The sequence below is a fragment of the Osmerus eperlanus genome, chromosome 25, assembly GCF_963692335.1.
Source record: "Osmerus eperlanus chromosome 25, fOsmEpe2.1, whole genome shotgun sequence".
Classification (NCBI taxonomy): Eukaryota; Metazoa; Chordata; class Actinopteri; order Osmeriformes; family Osmeridae; genus Osmerus; species Osmerus eperlanus.
Window position 1 is genome coordinate 6,571,731 of NC_085042.1, and position 20,506 is coordinate 6,592,236.

A 20,506-nucleotide genomic window follows, 5' to 3' on the forward strand; every position below is an offset into this window, starting at 1 on the left:
GGCTGTCCCACCACAGAACGTGTCCTTTATAGTCAGTGCTGCTAGCCCTGTTTGTGTGTGTATATGTCTGCGTGTCTGGGTGTGTGTGTGTGTGGGGGGGGGGGGGGGGGGGGGGGTAATTTCGAGTGACACATGTAAGAGGCTGCTGTCAGCAAAGGGTATGTCACCCTGAGTGGCAGGGTATCTGAGGACCAGGGACAGCCACCACCACCCCCCCTCCCCCCCCCACACACACACACACATAGCAACCAGAGAGATTGAAGGAACAGGAGCCAGATTCCCCCTTATTCCACACACACACAATACATATACACCACATCATACAAAGCACTAAACCTTAAATATCTGCTATCTGAGTATATCTGTGTACACATGTAAACAAACATCACACATAGACAAGCTCCCTACACATGTATACACACACTATACACACATATACTCACATCACACACATACACACATCACACACACCACATGCACTTAAACACATTACACACACACACATAACATCATGTTACAATGACCTTGGCCAAAGCTTTTTCAACAGTGTCAATGTTTCAGAGCAGAGAGGATTCTGGGAGCAGCCTTGGTGTTGTCATCAGCCTGTCATTCACCATCTCTTTCTTCCTCTCTCTCTCTCCTATTGTCTCTGTCAGCTCTCCCCCTCTCCTCCTCCCCCTCTCTCTCTCCCTCTTTCCCTCTCTCTCCCCTCTCCCTCCTCCATCTCTCTCTTCCCCCCTCCCTCTCCCTGCTTCACTCTCCAGCACCCCCCCCCCCCGCCCCCTCCCTTCTGTCCTGCCATAAAAGTGTCAGCGATTTGTCCACAGCAGAGTAAACCGAAGAAACTCCTACAGGAAGTACTGCCACAAACATCCCTCTCCTTCTGCCAATACATCTCATCTTTCTGAGTGACAAAGTACATAAACACATGCTCCGCATAGAGCAGGCTTGGAGGGTGTGATCTCGGATCAAACAGGGAGAGGGGGGGGGGGGTGGAAGGGGGAGGAGAGGAGGAAGAGGAGGGGAGCAGGGATTGGGGAGGAGGCGAAGGAGGGAGGGAGGGAGGGAGGGAGGGCAGGAGGGTACATCTAGTCTTGATCAGCGGGACCAGCAGTCTCTTTGGAGGATGAGAGATGAGTCAGATTGAGGGTTTTCATTTGCAATGCTAGTCAGTGGCAATGACGGGCTAGCCGCAGGCAACCTCTGTCCTACATAGGACTCGACTGCGTGTGTGCGAGCATGCCAAGAGTGTGTGAGTGTGAACACTGTGTGTTTCACAGAGAGAGTACGGTGTGTGTGTGTGTTAGCGAGACAGACAGGTGTGTGTGTGTCAGCCAGGAGAGAGAAATGGGTCAGGCTGAGAGGCAGACGACTGCTGTCCTTTATCGTCTCCCCCCTCCCCGCCCCCCCCGGTGCTGACAGTTTAGTGATGAGGTGACACAACACCTGTCAGCGCTCCGTCTGACGTCGCTGACAGGCTCTGACAGGCAACCTGCCACAGACAAACACCCCCCCTCCACACACACACACGCACACCAAGCAACGCAAATACCGAGACAGTACGTGCTTGCGTGTGGACATAGCAGTTCCATGGTATTTGCATGTAGGATTACGCCGACTTTGAAATGTGAACTGAAGCGCCGAGATAATAAACTTTATTTCTTTTTTCAACCTTTCGTGAGACAGACACGAATGGAGACGTACACCACTGTGTGAGATGGGTTACATACTGTCACTTCTCCTTTAGATGCAGCCTGGACAACTCTCTCTCTGTCTCTCTGTCTCTCTGTCTCTCTCTGTCTCTCTCTGTCTCTCTCTCTCTAACTTGTCCATTCCTCCGTCCCAGACCCCCTTAATCGAACCCAGAGACAGATCTAACACACACACAGGACCATTATTAGGAGAGATTACCGTATGCTGAGAACAGTTTAATCAGTAATTAGTTGTTCTTCAGAGGGAGGGGGTTGGGGTGGTGTGGGGGAGGGGAGGGAGGGATGAGGGTGGGAGAGATGGGAGGGAGAGACAGGGGAGAGGGGGTAGAGAAGGAGGAAGGAGAGAGGTCGAGGGAGAGAGGGGGGAGAGAGGGGGGGAGAGAAGGGGTAGTCAGGTGTTTGGCAGCTTTGGTGGCACAATGACAGCATCTTTCCTGGCAGGTGGGGTGAGAGGCGTGGTACCAAGTTCCACCAGCAGGGGGTGGTCTGTCCTGTCGTGTGTTAACTGGGTACCTGATCCTCAGAGATGAGAGGCATGCTAAAGTAGTACTCTGATTAAAACACACACACACAGAGACAGACATGACCACAGTACACAGTCAGGACAATGAATGGAAGTGGAACTTCCATTAAACAGTATGACCTAATATATGTCACACAAAACTTGGCCAGAACAGACCAGACCAGACCAGCCCAGACCAGACAGGTTCAGACCGGGCCATGCCATGCTAACCAGGGCCTGTGTAGCGGTTATGAGACAGCATGCCTTAATTATGGATTAATTGTGTCATTAGCACATTTCTGCTGTTGGCGGCACATTGAGCCTGTCAAGGTTAATTACTGGAACATGTTTATTTTCTGTCAGCCTCTGCGGCAGGCTGTTGCTCGCGTGTACACACACATATACGCTCTCACACACAAACACATGATGTACTCACACAAACAATTCCCAGGGCTCATTTGGTAAGCTGTCAAAAATGTTTCTGCCACCTTGTCCTTCCAGTAAACCTTCCATAGCAGCCACATCATCTGCTCTGGCAACACACACTATTTCACCTGCACGCGCACAACCTTTACCTGACCCAAACACACACACACGCAAGCACGAACACACATACAGACATAAACACGCACAGCAGAAGGAAGGATAGGTGTGACCGGTTTGACACATGTTGTGAAAAAATGTGACAGACAAGCTTGTGTGTCACACATCCAGCTTGAGTCACTGCTCCGGTGAACCAGGATGAACATCTGTGAAGCCTTTCTGCAGCTAAACATATGGGCTGAGGTCTCCATCTAGTGGTGAGGTAGGAATTGCACCACCTGGCCTCTGGAGATCGTTCGAGGATGTTTCCTGTGTTGGAGTTCCTACCGTCTTTAAACTTATGACACTTGCGCGGTCGAATCTTGGACAGCTTTGTAAACTCGTTGTAAAATCTCACACAATACATAGGCCCTGGCGAACACACACTCTTTTTCAATGAAGCAAGCGGGCTCTGAAGGCCCGCCCACCAATGAAAACGAAACATTTAGTTGAAGATTTGGAAAATTGAAATCAAGCAGAATTGTTTTTTGGGGTGTTTTTTGGGGGAGGGGGACTAAAATACAACAAATACAACCCGTTTCTGGTTTCTGTCTGTGACAATTGTACCGAAAAGAACAGACGGCTTTTTGTCAAGGGAACTTCCGGGTTGGACTACCCGGAAGTTCCGGGTTGGAAATTACGTCAACCCTGAGCGCGCGAATTTTGCATCGGAAGCAAGCTCAATTTCGTGTGTGTACACGCTTGTCGTTTACTCTAGGCTGCTGTTACTTTAAAATTCATTACTTCTATTTTCGTAAAGTTACAACTTAGCAAATGTACTTCAAGTGATAGCTAGCTCGTTATCCTTCTGATTTTTCGGTATTCGTGTAGCACATTTTGCTAGTCGGTGCAGTCATGTCTGATGCCATATCTGATGTTGGCAGCGACATCAGCGGAGATGACAGTCAAGAAGATGTGATGACTCCGGCAGAGCTAATTACTAAGCTAGAGGAGGTAATATCCCAGAAGTTAATTGATGTTTGAGAGATGTCAGGTGGCTGAGCGGTGAGGGAATCGGGCTAGTAATCCGAAGGTTGCCAATTCGATTCCCGGTCATGCCAACTGACGTTGTGTCCTTGGGCAAGGCACTTCACCCTACTTGCCTCGGGGGAATGTCCCTGTACTTACTGTAAGTCGCTCTGGATAAGAGCGTCTGCTAAATGACTAAATGTAATGTAATGTTGTGAGGCTTTTCTGGTTAACTTTCTGAGGTCTGGTGTCCTTTGCAAACTCCGTTATTAGCACAAAAAAGCAAAGGCAAGACCTGTGACACTTGCCGTGGTGAGACACATCTCGACACAGCAACAATGTATCTTCCCGTCTTCTTCTAGGCCTGGCTGAATGAGAAGTTTTCTCCTGAACTTCTTGAGAATAAATCAGAGATGGTAGAATGTGTGATGGAGCAACTCACTCATATGGTATGTAAACATATCACCCAGGTTATGTTTTCGCACTTTACGTTCGTGCTCGTTCGTGCTTTAAAGCTAACGACAATTATATCGTCCCTGCATAGGAGGCTAACCTGCAGAGGGTTAGGAAAGGTGACTTGAAGGCCAGTATACACCGTATGGAGATAGACAGGATCCGCTTCGTTCTCAGTAGCTACCTGCGGTCCCGTCTCCAGAAGGTAGGCCAGCAGTTAAACCATGAATGCATGACGTATAGGCTAAATGACCTAGACGTCATGAGTAGAGGGATATCAACGTTACTCGGATCGATACTATATGACCTAGCAACGCTCCTCCCAAGTTCCATTCATTTCTGATTCGTTCTGCATGTTTAGATCGAGAAATTCTTCTCGCATGTCCTGGAGAAAGAGAAGTCACGGGCCGAGGGAGATCCATCCTTCCTGTCTCCGGAGGAGTTCGCTTTTGCCAAAGAGTAAGTTTCCTGCTCTTTAACTTTTCAGCTCTGCTACATTGACACAGAGAGGGGAGGGTTCTGTGGGTCAGGTGTGTTTGTGTTCTGCAGTACATTCCTTGTCTCTCTCTCTCCATGGAACGCAGCAATATATTATATCGAACCACTAATCTGTTTCCCTGATCCACTGTACAGATACCTAGCCAACACAGAGATGTATCTGAAGGCTGTAGCTTTAAAACACATGCCCCCTAACCTGCAGACGGTGGACATGCTGAAAGCTGGTAGGAGCTGTCAAATGTAAAAGCACGTCGATCGATCCAAACAATTTCAAAATGTTTATTGATGTGTTTGTGTGGTTACCATAGTGCCAGAGCCATGCCTGGACTCCTTTGTGTTCCTGAGAGTGAAGGAGAGACAGGAGAACATCATGGTGGAGCCTGAGACTGATGACCAGAGGTAACACACCTGCATGGCAGACTAGTCCCCAACCTGCTGCCCACCTAACACCAGTCTGCATGTACTCTTACTGTCCACTAGGTGGCGGTATTAGCCTACAACTCATTACATCCGTATTTCATCATCGACAGTGAGCAGTGAATGGTGAAATGGAATTATGGACTGATCAAACAATCGTTTTCAATGAAAGTACACCAGATGCCTTATGTGTATGTTTGTTTTGTTTGTTTTCCTTCAGAGAGTATGTTGTCGATTTCGAGGAAGGTTCACAGCATCTAATACGATATCGGACCATAGCCCCGTTTGTTTCCTCTGGAGCGGTACAGCTCATTTAACTATCCAGGTACTAGTCTGTGTTTTAGTCCTTCACGTGTTCTGAAGGTCATGTTCTATGCTGTATACACACCCATGGTCTTTGCCTGACTGTGATATATATCTTACATAAGCCTCGTTTGTTTTTTTTTTTTTTTCTGTCACTATTTTTAGCCCACACTTTTTGCTCTGGACATTGTTTCATGGCAACCGAAATTTGTTCTATCTGACACCACATTGCCGGAACGGTAATGTGGGGATTTGACGTTTGAATGCGTCCATGGCTCTTGGACGTTGGAAGTCCTAATCCTCCCAGTGTGTAGATCTATGTCTCAGCAGGGCTTACCGAAACAGCTTTGGGAAAACACTGATAGAAGAAATCTGCTTATTTTATGCTGTCACAACTGGCTGGCCAGTTATATCAACTGCAGAATGTGACAGAATATACATTTTCTGATAGTGTGTCAATATCTTTTCTGAATTTGGTCTCTTTTTTTCCCCCCTCTTTGTTGCAGGTGCCTGTTATCCTTGGTTGAGATGCAGTGTGTTGCTCGCTTCGGTTTGGGATGGTTGACTGGAGGATCTCGTCGGCTCATTATTGAACTCCTATGAGCAAATGAAAGTGGACGTGTTGTAATTAGGACCCTAAAGATCCAGGAATGAGCCCCACTCTCTGTGGACAGGGCCTTCTCAACTGCACTACTTACCTGAGGGGAAACAGCCTCTACTCCAGGAAACTGTGTAAGAGACTGTGATTGTTGTATGTGATTACAGGACAGGCCCTCCATAAATGAGATACACGCATACACTTTTTCACACACATGACACTTAGATAGGGTGACAACTTCGTCTTAGCAATGACAATATTTTGTGTAGTAATTGTTCTGTTGTCCATTTAGTGATGTGTTCCCTTTTGTAAATAAATAGTTTTGGTGTGAACCTGAGTTGTCTTGTTTCAGGTAGGATGGTATTGCAATGATTTCCAGATTGTGATAATTTTCTCTTTTAGAATGAGCCATCATACTCATATTTCCTGTGGTCTGACTGTTTTTTTCGTACTTACTGTAAGTCGCTCTGGATAAGAGCGCCTGCTAAATGACTAAATGTAAATGTAAGGATGTTCAAGTTTGTGATTTATCAAACAGGAAGTGTGTAGTAGCTCCCGTCTCCGAGGCCCTTATCCTCCAATCACCTTATAGACTGAGCCAGCTGTGTTCTACTACCTGGCCTGACATCGATGGCTTCAAATGAATAACCTGGTGGTCTGGTTCTGACTAAAGCACTAACAGCTACGTGCAAGACGACACGCCAGGTCCCAACCCAAAAAGTTGCCACATCATTTTGATGTTGCTTCTTTGGAGTCCTGCTATGACGGCTGATTTATATCGCAACATTAAAGAAACTTCCTATCCTGCTTAATCATGGGGATTTCATCATCTGAACTGACAAAAGTCAATGTGTGTTGTAATTTACTTTTACCTAAAGATACATCATTGGAAGTACTACTTTTTACTTCCACTCATCACTGCAATGTAGCCTAATTATATTGAACTAAGCTGGGTAGTGTATAATTATGCACATGCTTCTTGTAAGTATACCTGATTGACAGCCTATACATTAATTATAAAAGTTTGCAGCTAGATGCAGAGTACTCATCAAAATGGGGTCACTAAAGTAGTATGTTAATTCACATAATAGCCCATGTGAACCAATTTTACATACGCCTATAGTACAAATAGTATGTAAAGGAGTAATTAATCTGGATCGTTTTTCTGTCACGTCCTGGTGATTGATGTCCAGGCTGTTGCGTAACATGGCGTTCCTCCGGTCACGTCTGCTAAGCACCGGAGAAAAGGCACCGGAGAAGGTCTGTGGGCCACCAGACACCGACAGAAGGGATGACCTTCAGCAGAAGGTTTAATTGGACCCCGGCCCAGGGTTCAGTGCGACCATGGTTCGATCAATAGCGCCAGGAATAGAACCAGTTATCGAAACAGTCCCCATAGGCCTACCTGTGGAGTGCTGAGTTACTGAAACGTCTGTGCTTCAACACCCCACCACAACAATCAATACTAATTAATCTCTGTCTTATCATGTGACTTGGTGGTGATGCGATCATTGTTCATTTACAGGTAAATGCTTTGTTCTTCTGGTCATCAAACAGCGACTATGTGTTGTATATTGCGCAATTGCCAACGAAGGATTAAATTGATTAGTTGATTATTCATAAGAATTTGGGGGCGGGGCATGTGGGACATTCTTAAAAAGGAAGGAAGAGGAGGTATAAGTATTGGATCTACTCACTCAAGAGAAATAAATGACAACCAAGAACAGTTAGCCTACAATATATGTTTCCTGTCTTCTAGAATAAACTTTCTAAAAGGGCAGGCTACGGTTCATTTTACAGAGAAAATGGTAGCTTGTGATATTTAAGAACAGAATTACATCCTGTCGTGGATTAATTATTAGGTGGTTGTAGAATATTCTATGGGCTATTCTTGTTGGTTCACCTTTGTCGTTCCCCACTAGGTTGTTAGGAATGCCTGCTGGAGGGTCTATTGTCCAGGCCCCCGAGGACCAGGGCCTGTTCTTCGGCCAGCTCCTTCCCCTGCCCCCACTCTTCCGTGGGACGGATCTGAAAGCCCTTCGACCCTGCATTCGAAACACGCAACGCGAGAAGTTCTCCAGCCCGTCCTCCGCAATGTTCCGGAGAGATGATGGACATTATCGGGAACAAACGAAGAAGCGTGTGGTTTTCGCTGACTCCAAAGGAATGTCCCTAACAGCCGTGAGAGTCTTGTTTGAGATTGAGGAGCGTCCTCAAATGACCCTTCTACCGTCGCTACGGGACCTGGGGGCCATGACGAACGGCACCGTCAGCACATGCAGACAGGGGCCACAGTGGAGGCTAGGCTTTCAACTACCCGCACCAGACCTCGCTTCCAGGCTGCAGGATGTGATGGTCCTCCTGGAGAACTGCAGCGTGTCTGCCTCTGCCATTCACGGGACAGTGCGTGTGATGAACGTCAGCTATGAGAAGGACGTCTACATACGGATCACCTTTAATTCCTGGCGTAGCTACCTCGACGCGCCATGTGCTTTCCTTCAGCAGCTGTATAGCGGACACGATAAAGACGTATTTGAGTTTACCGTTGCCTTCCCTAAAGCTCTGGATGAGAAGGACAAGATAGAATTCTGTTTTCACTATCTGCCTGGTGGCTACACCACTCCATTCTGGGATAACAACAACGGGAAGAACTATATCCTTTGTCACTGATTGTTCGCCTTAACTTTTTCTTGCTGTAATGTTGCTTTCTGTTATGGATTAAACTATTTTTTAAATTACGTTTATTTGTATTGTTTGAAATTGTACACTTGCTAGGCTTTTGCGTTAATTGGAACTGAAATAGGTCATCACACAGAAACCAGAGTTCTGTGTTCTTAATGCCATTACGCTGAGTTTCACCTTTAACTGTCAGTTTTCAGGACAGAAATAGTTTGAATAAGGGATTTGTTTTTACACAAAAGAAAACTTTCTGTGAGATGGAAATCTGATGGTTTTTATGTAAAGAAACAATTGATGTAACTAGGAGTCCCCAGATAAATCTATTTAGACTTGCAGCTGGGAACATTTGTTAAGTATTAAGCATTCATCTCAAACCACTGGGAGAACACAGATATGTACAGACACAATGTTACTTGACTTAAATAATGGCATGTGTACAATATGGTTGTCACCAGTACATGAAATGCCCTGAACGCTCTGGCCCCATCCCCAGCCATTTCATCCCTCCCTGCCCACCAGCCTTCCAGCTCCATACCCAGATGTGTTGCTATGATACATGACTATTCAGAGTTCTAGAACAGAGAGATGGTGGGGGAAGGGGGGGGGGGAACAGCATGCGTAAGTCCCCATGATGAGGGCTGCCCCAGATACGTGACTGTGCTCTACATAGGATGGGTTCCATAGCTCCGCGGCAAACGTCCCTGCGGTTCCTCTGCAGAGAGAACCACTGGGAGAGAGAACCATCCAGGGCTGGTCGTCGTCACCCCTCCTGGCTCCACAACCTCCACCGCCCCTCTCCCCCCGCTCAGCGACCCACGCTGATGTTGCACACCTTGCAGCTGGGGTCCTTCTTGGCGTTGGCTGTGGTCAGGCTCATGAGCTGGTGGCGCCCGCTGATCTGCCCCACCGCGCCCTGCTCCAGGTGGAGGGGCTCGGTGAACAGCACCTCCAGGATGACATCGCTGGCGTGGCAGAAGACAGGCTCCTCCCCCGGCCGCTGAGGCGGCGTGTACGTGAGGAAGGGGTTTCCCGACAGGTCCAGCAGGGGCAGGCAGCCGCGGCAGAAGCGATCCCCCTCCGAGCCAGCAGGGGCCAGCACTAACACCACGTAGTGGTAGGCCGTGTACATACAGTAGAAGTCTGCAAAGTAGAGACAGGTGTTGGGGTTGAGCAGGTGTCCAGCGGACATCTGGAAGCGCAGGGGGCCGTAGGGGGAGTCGCTGGGGGGGAGGCCCGTGTCGAACTCGGTGTTGCAGCTGAGGAAGACTCCCTGGAGTTTGCCGTTGATGGGAGAGCCGTGGCTGCCGCTGTTGTCCTTCAGGGCTGGTTGCATCACTCCCCCACACTCCGTCCTGTCAGGCAGAGAGGAGAGGAGGATGACGAATGGGTAACTCTGGTTCTAGTGAGTATCTGTGTGAATAACCCCTTTTACTGTAAAACAGAATTCACGAGTAGAGTGTCGATACTGACCTAACATGTTGGAAGTATTCAGGGTGCTGGTTCCGATAGAACACCGAGAACTTCAGGAGTCTTCCAGCGGAACCCTTGGCCTTCTCCAGGAGCTGCTGGAGATGGTCCATGGCGTAATCTGAGCGGGGCCCAAATACCGGTCAGCGTCCGCTAACTGTGCATGCTAACGGTGCATGCTAACGGTGCATGCTAACGGTGCATGCTAACCGTGCATGCTAACCGTGCATGCTAACCGTGCATGCTAACCGTGCATGCTAACGGTATAAAACAGGTGAATCCCACCTCGTCATGAACGAGTGGATAACAGGCAGTACCTCCAGTGCAGAACTCCACCACCTGGCTCCACTCCGACACAAGGTAGTCCCCGTCTGGCTGCCTCACCGCGGTCTGGACCGCTACGCAGTACTCAGTCCGAGGGCTCAGGAACCAGTGACCCCTCACTGCCATGGGCAGGGGCACCGCCTTGGCCACCAGCTTAGTTGGCACGTCCTGGATGGGTCAGATGCAGTAACAAACATAGATTAAAAAATATATATCTATAAATACATTTAAATTGATATGTATACATAGGCTATATCTATAGCTTAAGTAGCAAGCGGCCATCCACTTGAAAAGCATTCATGGGTTAGTTCATTTTGATATTGGAACAGTGGTGCAATAGTTAGACAGCAATCTCCATTCGACCTGTTGGTTGAAACGTGAACCACCCAGTGTGAAGGTTTTTCATGTAATCATTTTGTAGAGTAGTGAGACTGCCTGACTCAGGAGAGATTAGAGGTCTTGTTTTGGCCCAGGTCTCGAAAGAATCACTGCTTGCTGCGACAAGCGCTGAGGGCCGCGTATCCACGGCAACCACGCTGATGCAAGCTTGTTTACCCTGCTTTGGTTGCCGAGTGATGGAAAGGCGTGCAGTGCAATCAGGGAAAGTTATGAGTTTGAGTGAGACTGGGGTGTTTCAATCAGCAAAGCTGACAATCCATCTGAATGGCGCACTCGTTCAGCTGAACAAGAGGAAGGAATATGTCATTAATCAGTCATCTTTGAATTGGTGTAATTAGGACTGCTTTCACACATCTCTGTCAGTGTCAAGGATGGGAAATAGATGACTGAGCATGTCGTCTTTAATTTTCCATCCTCTCTCTGGCGTGAATCTGAGGGGGGTGAGGCTTTTTCTCATTGGTTGGAACATGCGGAGCTGATGTGGAAGCACATTTACATTTAGTCATTTAGCAGACGCTCTTATCCAGAGCGACTTACAGTAAGTACAGGGACATTCTCCCCGAGGCAAGTAGGGTGAAGTGCCTTGCCCAAGGACACAACGTCATTTTGAAACGGCCGGGAATCGAACTGACAACCTTTTGATTACTAGCCCGCTTCCCTAACCGCTCAGCCACCTGACTCCATATCTGAGGTTTGTGCAGTTGAATGCAACCACAAGTAATTACAGATACAAAACATGGCCCAAATAACAATGTTTTTGCACCCTATCGAATAAAATATTGCATTATAAAATCCAATTTCCCTGTTTCTGAAAGAGGCACCGAGTCATCAGTCCGCTCAGTGGTAGGTCTGGGATAGCTAATGCAGTTCACCATGAAAAGTGCAGAGCTGCATTTTCAGTGTTTGTCAGTTTTGTGGCCATCCGAGAGGAAGCGAATGTGAGTCACTGGCCTGAAGCAGTTTACAACGCACGGAATCCAGTCTCCCTTTAGCGGAGACACGCACAGAGCATCACCACCACTGTCATCGGTGATGCAGCAGCGACGTCTCTAAGCTCTCATGAGCATCCATTTATCTGTGAACCCTGGGTCTGTGGTGTTTTAACACCACAGGAGTCAGGTGGCTGAGCGGTTAGCGTCTGCTAAATGACTAAATGTAAATGTAAACACGAAAATGCCGTCTCACGCGACGCCATGACTCTTCTTTTTCTTTGTTTTTAAATGGTCACGGGAGGAGCAGGGCTTGCGTCGTGTTTCGCAATCAAAACCTCTCACTGTGGGGGGAACACGGTTGACGCAGAGTGATGGGAAGAAAGAACATGGATGTGGACAGTGAGAGGCAGCTTGAGGATCGGAGAGGGAAATCCTGGGCACGGGAGTTTGGGGAGAGGATCGTGGGGGGCGGGGGAGTTAGAGAGAATTAGAATCAATCAGAGAGAGAGAGTCAGACCCTGTGTTTGAAGCGGTTGTGATCCCTGCTCTCCTTGCGGCTCAGGTCGATGAAGAAGTGCGTGGCCCTCGCCGTGTCCTCGGGACTCATGTCCCACATGATGCGGAAGGAGTCACAGGTCACTTCGCAGATCTGAATATTGCAGGGAGTCGAGAGGGGCTCCATGTTTGCTGGCTTCTGTCAACAGAAAGAGGAGGGTCAGAGTCGTTAGGTCGGCTGCACTCATCCCCTCAGGAATGTCTGGGGGGAGACACACACTGCTCCAGGAAAATAACTATGAAAAAGCCAGCAGTGGTTCAGACCAAATTCAATTAACCTTTACGCAGGAGCCGGTGGTTACTTCTCCTCTACTGTTATTTACAGAGCTTCTCAATCTCCTCCTCGCCCCCCGTCTTGCCCTCTCTCCCCCTCCCTCTCCTCTCTCCTCCTCTCTCTCCCTCTTTCCCTCTCTCTCCCCCTCCCTCTCCCTCTTTCCCCCTCCCTCCCTCTCTCTCTCCCTCCCTCCCCTCTCTCCCTCTCTCTCTTTCCCCCTCTCTCCCCTTCTCTCCCTCTTTCCCCCTCTCTCCTCCTCTCTCTCCCTCTCTACTCTTGCCCTTCTCTGACATTTCCCTCCCTACGATAAACAACCCCTGCATTATCCCCTCAGCTAAGCGACGGGCTTCTGCAGGTCCCCATCATTTCATAACCCACCTACAGTCTCCTGGCAACCACACAGTCAAGGCTGTGTTCACACAAGGGCAATTTCACTAACAGATTCCTCATCTGGGATTTCTCAGGGCAGGCATCGTAAAACGTGCGTTTATAGTTTTGTCGGATGGCGTCGAAATGGAGGGAAACAGCTGAGTCAGCAAAACAGGAACACCTTGAGGGGATTCTTGCAGCAGTTTCAAGGCATTTTAAGTCATAAAGGACATATAAAAACCAGGAGGTGACACCACCAGGTGAAATATGACCCCATATATTTGTTTGTCATCAGTCTGGGGATACAAGCCGGTGCACACAGCCTTGAATACTGGACTGAGTGTGAGGCAGAACAGTGGCTCACGTCTACTGGCGTTGATTAGCTGTCATCTTTCCTCTCCTGAATTGATCGCCCCATTGATGTGTCCCCAAAAATGATTATCTCTATGATATTGTCCTGAGGCTGGATGTGCTCCTTGATATTCTACAGTCTCTCTATCGATTTCATTACTCCATTCCGCACAGTGCAACTTTCTCTGCTACATTGCTTGTTATGAAATTTGTCTGCCTCATCACCCCTTTTGATTCCATGCCCTGTTTCCCACCAATCCCATAAAAGCCAAAAAACCCACAACAAAGCACCTGGCACGTTTCCCCCCCATCTCAAGCCAACACGCAACACGGCATATGCTGAAGCAGTGAGGTTCCTGGGAGCACGCTGCTAGCAAATAACACTGAGCGCAGAAAAAAAAGACTGTAAGCTCGTTTGGGGATAGTGTGAGGCTGTGTCACACATGGGCGAATCTGCCTTGTGCTTCTAGCGGTTCGGGTCCAGTCCGTAATTGACATGGTGCGGCAGCTCATTAAGGCTTATGCGGTGAGAGAGGAGCCGGCGCCTTTGTGTTGTGCTGGAGGGTGCGTTCTGGGGCTTTTTGGTTTCACGTGTGTGTGTGTGTTGTGAGTCTCCCCCAGCTGCTGCAGTTGTTCTCGCCTTGTGTTCTTTGTGTGTCCTCTCACACAGAAAACGAGGGCAAGAAGAGATTCTCACAGGACGGTCATCAAAGCATTTCTAGTTCCCCCGGTCGCGCTCGCCCCATTTTCAGACGTTTCAAATGTTCAAATGTGGCGTTCCCACATCATTCAAACCGTCACATTTCCTTGCACTCAATTATGCATTGGTGTGCTGAATTGTCAGTCAGTCTAGTCGACATTACTATGTGCCCTAAATAGGGAGCATCCCTTGAACAGAAAAAACAACTATGGACCAAAATATCAACTGTGTGTATCAAGATGGCTAAGTGCAATTTGAATATGGTAATTCATGCACTTCCTGTTTGTGTTTGATTTTCCAGCATTGTTTTCCTCCATTGTCTTCTGGTTCTATGCATGGAAAATGTGTTCATAGTAGCAACCCAATGAAAGGCACATTACTCACTCTGCCCTGTGATATATAAACCTGCTACACTCATTTACATTTACATTACATTTAGTCATTTAGCAGACGCTCTTATCCAGAGCGACTTACAGTCCGCTTCCCTCAACGCTCAGCCACCTGAACCCGATACATGATCACACAGCTTATCTCCATGTGACACTGCCATGATGGATTTCACTGCATCTACAGAGCCGAAATAGGCAGAGAGGTTTCCATGGTGCGCAGAGACGTTGTCTACTGGAGTTGTGGGTATCAGGTGCAGATGAAGGGCTTGATAAGAGTCGTAGGACGTGTGCTGTGAGGTGTAACATATGTGAGAGTCAGTAGAGCGGGGTTAAAGGAGCAGATGTCTCTGCATGGCTTGTGAAGAAGATGGTATCATGGACAGTGAGAATGCATATGTGCTATGGAGGATTAGATACACTTTATCTAAATTCTAAATCATAATTGTAAAGTGTATCTTTTAGTCGGCTCTCTGTTCAGGTTTCTGCACATCAGATCATGGTAATCATCATTGATTGGTTGATTCGGTAAGCCTTTTCCCGCTCAGTCTCTATCTCCTTGTCTTTACTTTCATTGGCACATAGCAGAGATTCAGTACATATTTTGCCAAGGAATATCAAAACAAAAAAAACATATTTAGCATCAAATCAACTGTTAAATTAACTATTAACTGAGAGGAACTTAGACTTCAGAAGACCAGAGATACAAAGAGACTGACCAGTAAGATCAACAGCATAATAAAACAACAGATGCCATACCTTTGCTTGGCGGCAGAATGTCTCTGGAAAGTCTGACAGGTCCTCTAGCAGAGGATATGAGTGTAACTGGAGATACCCAACCGTCCCCTCCCCTTCTCACTCCTCTCCTCTTCTGCAGTCGATGATAGATACCCTATGAAAAACGATTAGGAGCTGAACACACTGCCTGCCTTCTCCTCCTCTCTCTCTCTCTCTCTCTCTCTCTCTCTCTCTCTCTCAGTCTCTCGTTTACACTTCGTCCCTCCCTCCCTACCTCTCTGCCTCCCTCCCACCTCCTTTTTCTTTATCCCGTGGTTCGCACTCCCTCTCTCTATCTCTCACTCCCACCTCTCTCCCTCTCTTTATCCTCCAATCTCGCTCTCTCTCTCTCTACGCTCAGAGGTTTCTTTTGCTGTGCGTAGCTGCAGTGCCTTAACCCTTGTGTTATCTTCGGGTCATTCTGACCCATCAGTCATTGTGACCCACCGTCGTATTGCGACAAATTTACCTCATACAAAAACAAAGTGAACCATTTTCTTTTAACTGTCGGGCTGTCTCAGACCCCCCACATTGGAATGGTTAAAAGAAAATTATTTGTATTTGTTTTTGTATTGGGTAAAATTGGGTAAACACAACGATGGTTCGTTATGAACCTTTGGGTCATGTGACCCGAAGGCAGCACGAGGGTTAACATTAACAACAGTAACTGCTGAGAACACAAACAAGAGATTTGTAATGCCGGTCCATAAGCATTTAGTCATTTAGCATTCATAAGCATTCATAATGAAACCATTCAGCATCAACTCGCTTTCAAACGGTCATGCAATTACACATCACTGACCAATAGCCCTCTCAGAAGGGACAGCTTCATCCGACAAAAGACGGTGACACTCTGCTAGTCCTCACAGCAACGAGGAATACCCACTTGACCCAGGGAACGACTTGTTTGTGAAAGACCTCGGCTGCCCTTTTTGCCCTACATTTGCCCTAAATATAGAACTAATCTGTTTTTTATAGACGGATGTTAAAGTCCCCCATGCTTTTATGTTATGAAAATGTGTATGATGAGCTTATAGCTCTGACCAAATGTTGCGCCATATGGGCTACCCCCACAAACCTACTCACCAATCCTGGGGCAAGGAACAGCCGTCTCTATATACTTATATTTCGAAATGTGAGGTTTGTACTTAATTTTTAAAGAGAGAGAAAACATTTCAGGAGCCTCAAAACAACAGCATTAAAATAATGATAACTAGGTGGTTGTCGAAATAAGGGCATGTGGAAAAAGCTGAATCAAGCCTTGGGTGAGATGATTCATTATGCTAACAGCAACAACAATATTATGAACCCAGAAAACGTTTTCAATGGTTTGGCTGAGTGTTATCACCTAGGACCAGAGCTCCTGTAAAAGGCTGGCTAATGTAGCGCTGGTAAAGCTCACTGATTCCAAAGTGGAATTAAAATGCAATCATCCATCATTAGACATGCCATGACAGCCACAAGGTCAAAATACAGCTGGGGACAGCAACACCTTGCAGGTTCCACAGTCCTTTAATGAATCTTTTCTAATGACTAATTATGAATAAATTGCATACTCGGCAGCAACTTCAGTAGCATAACCACGAGGGAGCCTGGGGGTGCCCAGGCCCCCCCCCCATATTTCTGATTGCTTACAATAATTTCTTTTAAGATGGGACCCTTAAAAATTACATTTTGTCCACGCACCTGACGTTGATACAGTTTGGTAGATTTGTCATTAAAAAAATTTAGTCCTCTATATTCGATTTAAGACTGCATACTCTGAACCCCATATGTATAATACACTTGATAACATTTACATATTACAGTATTTAAAAAATGAGTTGTTATTGTACGTTCAGTTGGTACGGTAAGAGAGGTACCGGTACTTTAGAATGCGCAGGGCAAAAGAAGTGCTGCGCAAGTTTGATGCACCCGAAGAGTGGCATAAACGTCACATTGACATGGTGCTCTTCAACGCGTAGTGTAAAGTGAATCAGTAGTGTCACAGTTCATGTGCAGCTTCGAGAGAAAAGTTCATAACATTTCGGAACAGTACTGTTTATTTGGTGGAAAGCTTCACAAAGATCGAGGTAAACTTACCTATGGTTCACAATCGCATTTTTACAACAGAGGGGTGTAGCATGTTGTACCCGGAACACCAGAGCGTGGTCTAACCATGTGTTGCCAGTTGCTAGCTTGTGAATGTGTTGTCACGTTATGGGATAGCTAACTTTAACGACGTTCATAATGAACTAGCTCGCTGGCTAACATAAAGCAGTTCTTGTCGTGGTATCGGTTCGGCGGATAACATCCTAATCGGCCTGCTAAACATATTCTCCTGATGCAGACTCTTGGCTAGGATGGCAGAACCTGGCTCCAGCGACGCCCCACGCACCCCAACACCAGGTGGGAGTGGAAGGGGTATGCTGATGGGGCGCAGGCTACCGGCAACCATCTCCCCCGGCCGCCTGCCCTCCATGCGCTCCAGGGACCTTACATTGGGAGGGGTGAAGAAGGTATTGACACCTTTTGTAAAGGGAGCATTTCTCTTAGTTGTGCAAGTGTCTTGGTGACAGTGAACATGATTACTAGACCTAGGCTTGAAGCGTTTTGTGTTAGGTGCTGCTGTTAATTTACCGTTTGGTTTTCTTGTTTCAGAAAACCTTCACTCCCAACATTATAGGCAGAAAAGCAAAAGAGGAGTAAGTTCAATTGTTGATTTCCGGACGCCCTTCTGAAATGTCATTCTCACGACCGAGAATGAGCCGTTTTTCTCTCTCAGGCAGAAGGTTGAGGGTGGACACGCCAGAGGCAGAAGGGATGCAGAACGAGGCGGCCGTGGTCAGAGGGACGGGCGTGGCAGGGGTCGGGGTCGTCCTGAGGTCATCCAGTCCCACTCCATCTTCGAGCAGGGTCCCGCGGACATGATGACAAAAAAGAGGGGTGAGGAGATCACTCTGGAAAACCAAATCTGTGTGTGTTCCTCCATCATTACATTTAGTCATTTAGCAGACGCTCTTATCCAGAGTGACTTACAGTAAGTACAGGGACATTCCCCTGAGGCAAGTAGGGTGAAGTGCCTTGCCCAAGGACACAACGTCAGTTGGCATGACCGGGAATCGAACTGGCAACCTTCGGATTACTAGCCTGATTCCCTAACCGCTCAGCCATCTGACTCCTATCTTCCGGTGCTGTTCCCAGGTGGCTGGGAAGGACAGGCAGAAGCCCCTATTGTGGGGCCGTCACCCATTATCAACATCAAGAAGGAGAAGAGAGAGACGGAGGAAGAGACCAAAGAGATCTTGCGCTCGCTGGAACGAGACAATGTGAGACAATTCAGCACTGGACAATACGCGCGTGTGTGTGTGTAAACTTCTACTGCATGATTACGTTAGTCATTCCCGCTTTCCTTTGTCAGTTTTTGGATGACCCGTACCTGAAGAGTGAGGAGAGGAGCTGCCCGGTCCAGCTGCCCTTGGCCGTGTCAGGCTGGGGGTTCAAGGAGGAGTTTGGTGAATCCGTTGAAAAAGACAACAAGGTGGAGAAGCCCGAGGAGGACAGTGAGGCGATGGAGGACACTGCTGAAGTTAAAGGTACAGGACATCCCCCCCAGGCTTTCAGCTACACCCTCCCGAGCCAGGTCACAAGTTGTTCCTTTCAGCACTTCTAAAAAGAGGGTTTCTTTTCAAGACGCCGCCGCCTCCCGTTCCCTCTGTCTCAGTGAAACAGGAACCGGAGGAGGTGTTGGAGGTGAAGGTGGAGTCCATGTTCAAACGCCCTGAGATGCCGGAGCCTGAGTTCCTGCAGGAGCTTCTGCAGAGCTGCACCCTGAGCAAAGACGAGAAGCTGTTCTTCATGCAGCTTCCTGATTCGTTACCAGGGCAACCTCCCACCAAGGAGGCGAGGCCAGTGAAGACAGAGGTGCAGTCAGAGGACGGACAGTCCATGCTGCTAAAAACGGAATCTCCGGTAGGTTGAATTGGAGGGCTACCTACCAGTTCTTTAGAAGAACAGGGGTTCCCAATCCTGGTCCTTGGGCCTCCCTGCCCTGCATGTTTTAGATGTTTCCCTGCTCCAACACACCTGATTCAAATGAATGGTCGTTACACACCTGGTTCAAATGAATGGTCGTTACACACCTGATTCAAATGAATGGTCGTTATCAGGCTTGGATAACGACCATTCATTTGAATCAGCTGTGATGGAGCAGGGAAACATCTAAAACATGCAGGGCAGGGAGGCCCGAGGACCAGGGTCGGGAACCCCTGCTGTAGAAGGTTCCGCTAGATGTCAGGACAGGGGACCGCGAGAGCCGGGTGTGTGCGCACAAGTGTGTTATTGGCGTGTGTGTGTGGCTGTTGTCTCTGTCGAAGGAGGAGCAAGCGGAGGACAACACTTGCAGTCTGAGCGACTTGCAGGAGGGCCTGGTGGGGAAGATGCTGGTGAGGAAATCGGGTCGTGTGCAGCTCATCCTAGGACATATCACGCTCGACGTGGCACTGGGGACGCCATGCGCTTTTCTTCAGGTCAGATGACAACCACGATCATGTTTCCCCATTGGATGCGTGTGCATGTCGTTTTGGACCCGACAGTTTCTTCCCTAAACCGTTTGCTTTCTCAGGAGCTGGTGTCGGTGGGAACGGGAGATGGTCGGACTGGTGACATGTCTGTCCTGGGCCACATCAAACACAAAATGGTCTGCTCACCTGACTTTGAAGCCCTACTGGAGAGCTGAGTGTCGTAGGCCACAGGGTGCTCGCATGTGGGATTCCACACAGCGACAGACCATAATATATGCGCTGGCGGTGTCACAGCTGGACATGACAACAGCTGGACATGACAACCTATCTCGTTGTTTCACAGATGTCTAGTTTGGATTTTGAACAAGGATAGGTATGCTGTAATGAATGACTTGAAATGTGGATTTGTAAGAAAATACAGTTTGTATATTTAACCTATTATTTATTTTTGGATTAATGTGATGGGAAAAAAGATTAGGTTTGGTGGTAGTTTGTTGATATTCATACATCTTGAAAACACCGATTCCTTTTTCACCTTGGAAACAAAAAATGAGTGGAGAAAGCAGAACGTAAGTATTCTGTACAGTAATATACCTGTAACAATGGAAAACACTTGTATGTAATATAAATAAAGATATAAAGAACAACTGAAAAAGAGAATTGTCCTGAAAATAATCTATTTGGGGATATATTTGACAGCCTAAAGATTTCTGTTGGGTTCATATGATAATCATGCGATTTGCGACTGTACAGGTCT

The 20,506-nt window shown here is 47.6% G+C and overlaps 4 protein-coding genes across 4 annotated transcripts; 3 read left to right on the plus strand and 1 right to left on the minus strand.

The window, feature by feature from the left end:
* Positions 1–3,442: 3,442 nt before the first annotated feature.
* gins4 (GINS complex subunit 4 (Sld5 homolog)) lies at positions 3,443–6,360 on the plus strand. Its single transcript, XM_062451997.1, has 8 exons — positions 3,443–3,750; positions 4,128–4,214; positions 4,310–4,423; positions 4,580–4,677; positions 4,852–4,940; positions 5,025–5,115; positions 5,354–5,458; positions 5,943–6,360. The coding sequence occupies exons 1-7, from the start codon at positions 3,652–3,654 to the stop codon at positions 5,448–5,450; spliced, it is 675 nt and encodes a 224-aa protein (XP_062307981.1). The 5' UTR covers positions 3,443–3,651; the 3' UTR covers positions 5,451–5,458; positions 5,943–6,360.
* Positions 6,361–7,608: 1,248 nt separating this feature from the next.
* ppp1r3c2b (protein phosphatase 1 regulatory subunit 3C2, duplicate b) lies at positions 7,609–8,766 on the plus strand. The gene is made up of 2 exons (XM_062451996.1): positions 7,609–7,708; positions 7,957–8,766. Exon 2 carries the CDS (start codon positions 7,967–7,969, stop codon positions 8,702–8,704), a length of 738 nt encoding a protein of 245 aa, XP_062307980.1. The 5' UTR covers positions 7,609–7,708; positions 7,957–7,966; the 3' UTR covers positions 8,705–8,766.
* Positions 8,767–8,987: 221 nt separating this feature from the next.
* On the minus strand, positions 8,988–15,411 carry LOC134012243 (phytanoyl-CoA hydroxylase-interacting protein). The gene is made up of 5 exons (XM_062451993.1): positions 15,230–15,411; positions 12,353–12,529; positions 10,498–10,672; positions 10,184–10,301; positions 8,988–10,065 (listed from the first exon to the last, which is right to left on the minus strand). Exons 2-5 carry the CDS (start codon positions 12,515–12,517, stop codon positions 9,519–9,521), a joined length of 1,005 nt encoding a protein of 334 aa, XP_062307977.1. The 5' UTR covers positions 12,518–12,529; positions 15,230–15,411; the 3' UTR covers positions 8,988–9,518.
* A 1,729-nt stretch (positions 15,412–17,140) lies between these two features.
* Positions 17,141–20,183, plus strand: polr3d (polymerase (RNA) III (DNA directed) polypeptide D). Its single transcript, XM_062451987.1, has 9 exons — positions 17,141–17,319; positions 17,577–17,745; positions 17,888–17,931; positions 18,012–18,172; positions 18,431–18,555; positions 18,648–18,822; positions 18,951–19,198; positions 19,603–19,755; positions 19,851–20,183. Exons 2-9 carry the CDS (start codon positions 17,590–17,592, stop codon positions 19,962–19,964), a joined length of 1,176 nt encoding a protein of 391 aa, XP_062307971.1. The 5' UTR covers positions 17,141–17,319; positions 17,577–17,589; the 3' UTR covers positions 19,965–20,183.
* The last annotated feature ends 323 nt before the right edge of the window (positions 20,184–20,506 follow it).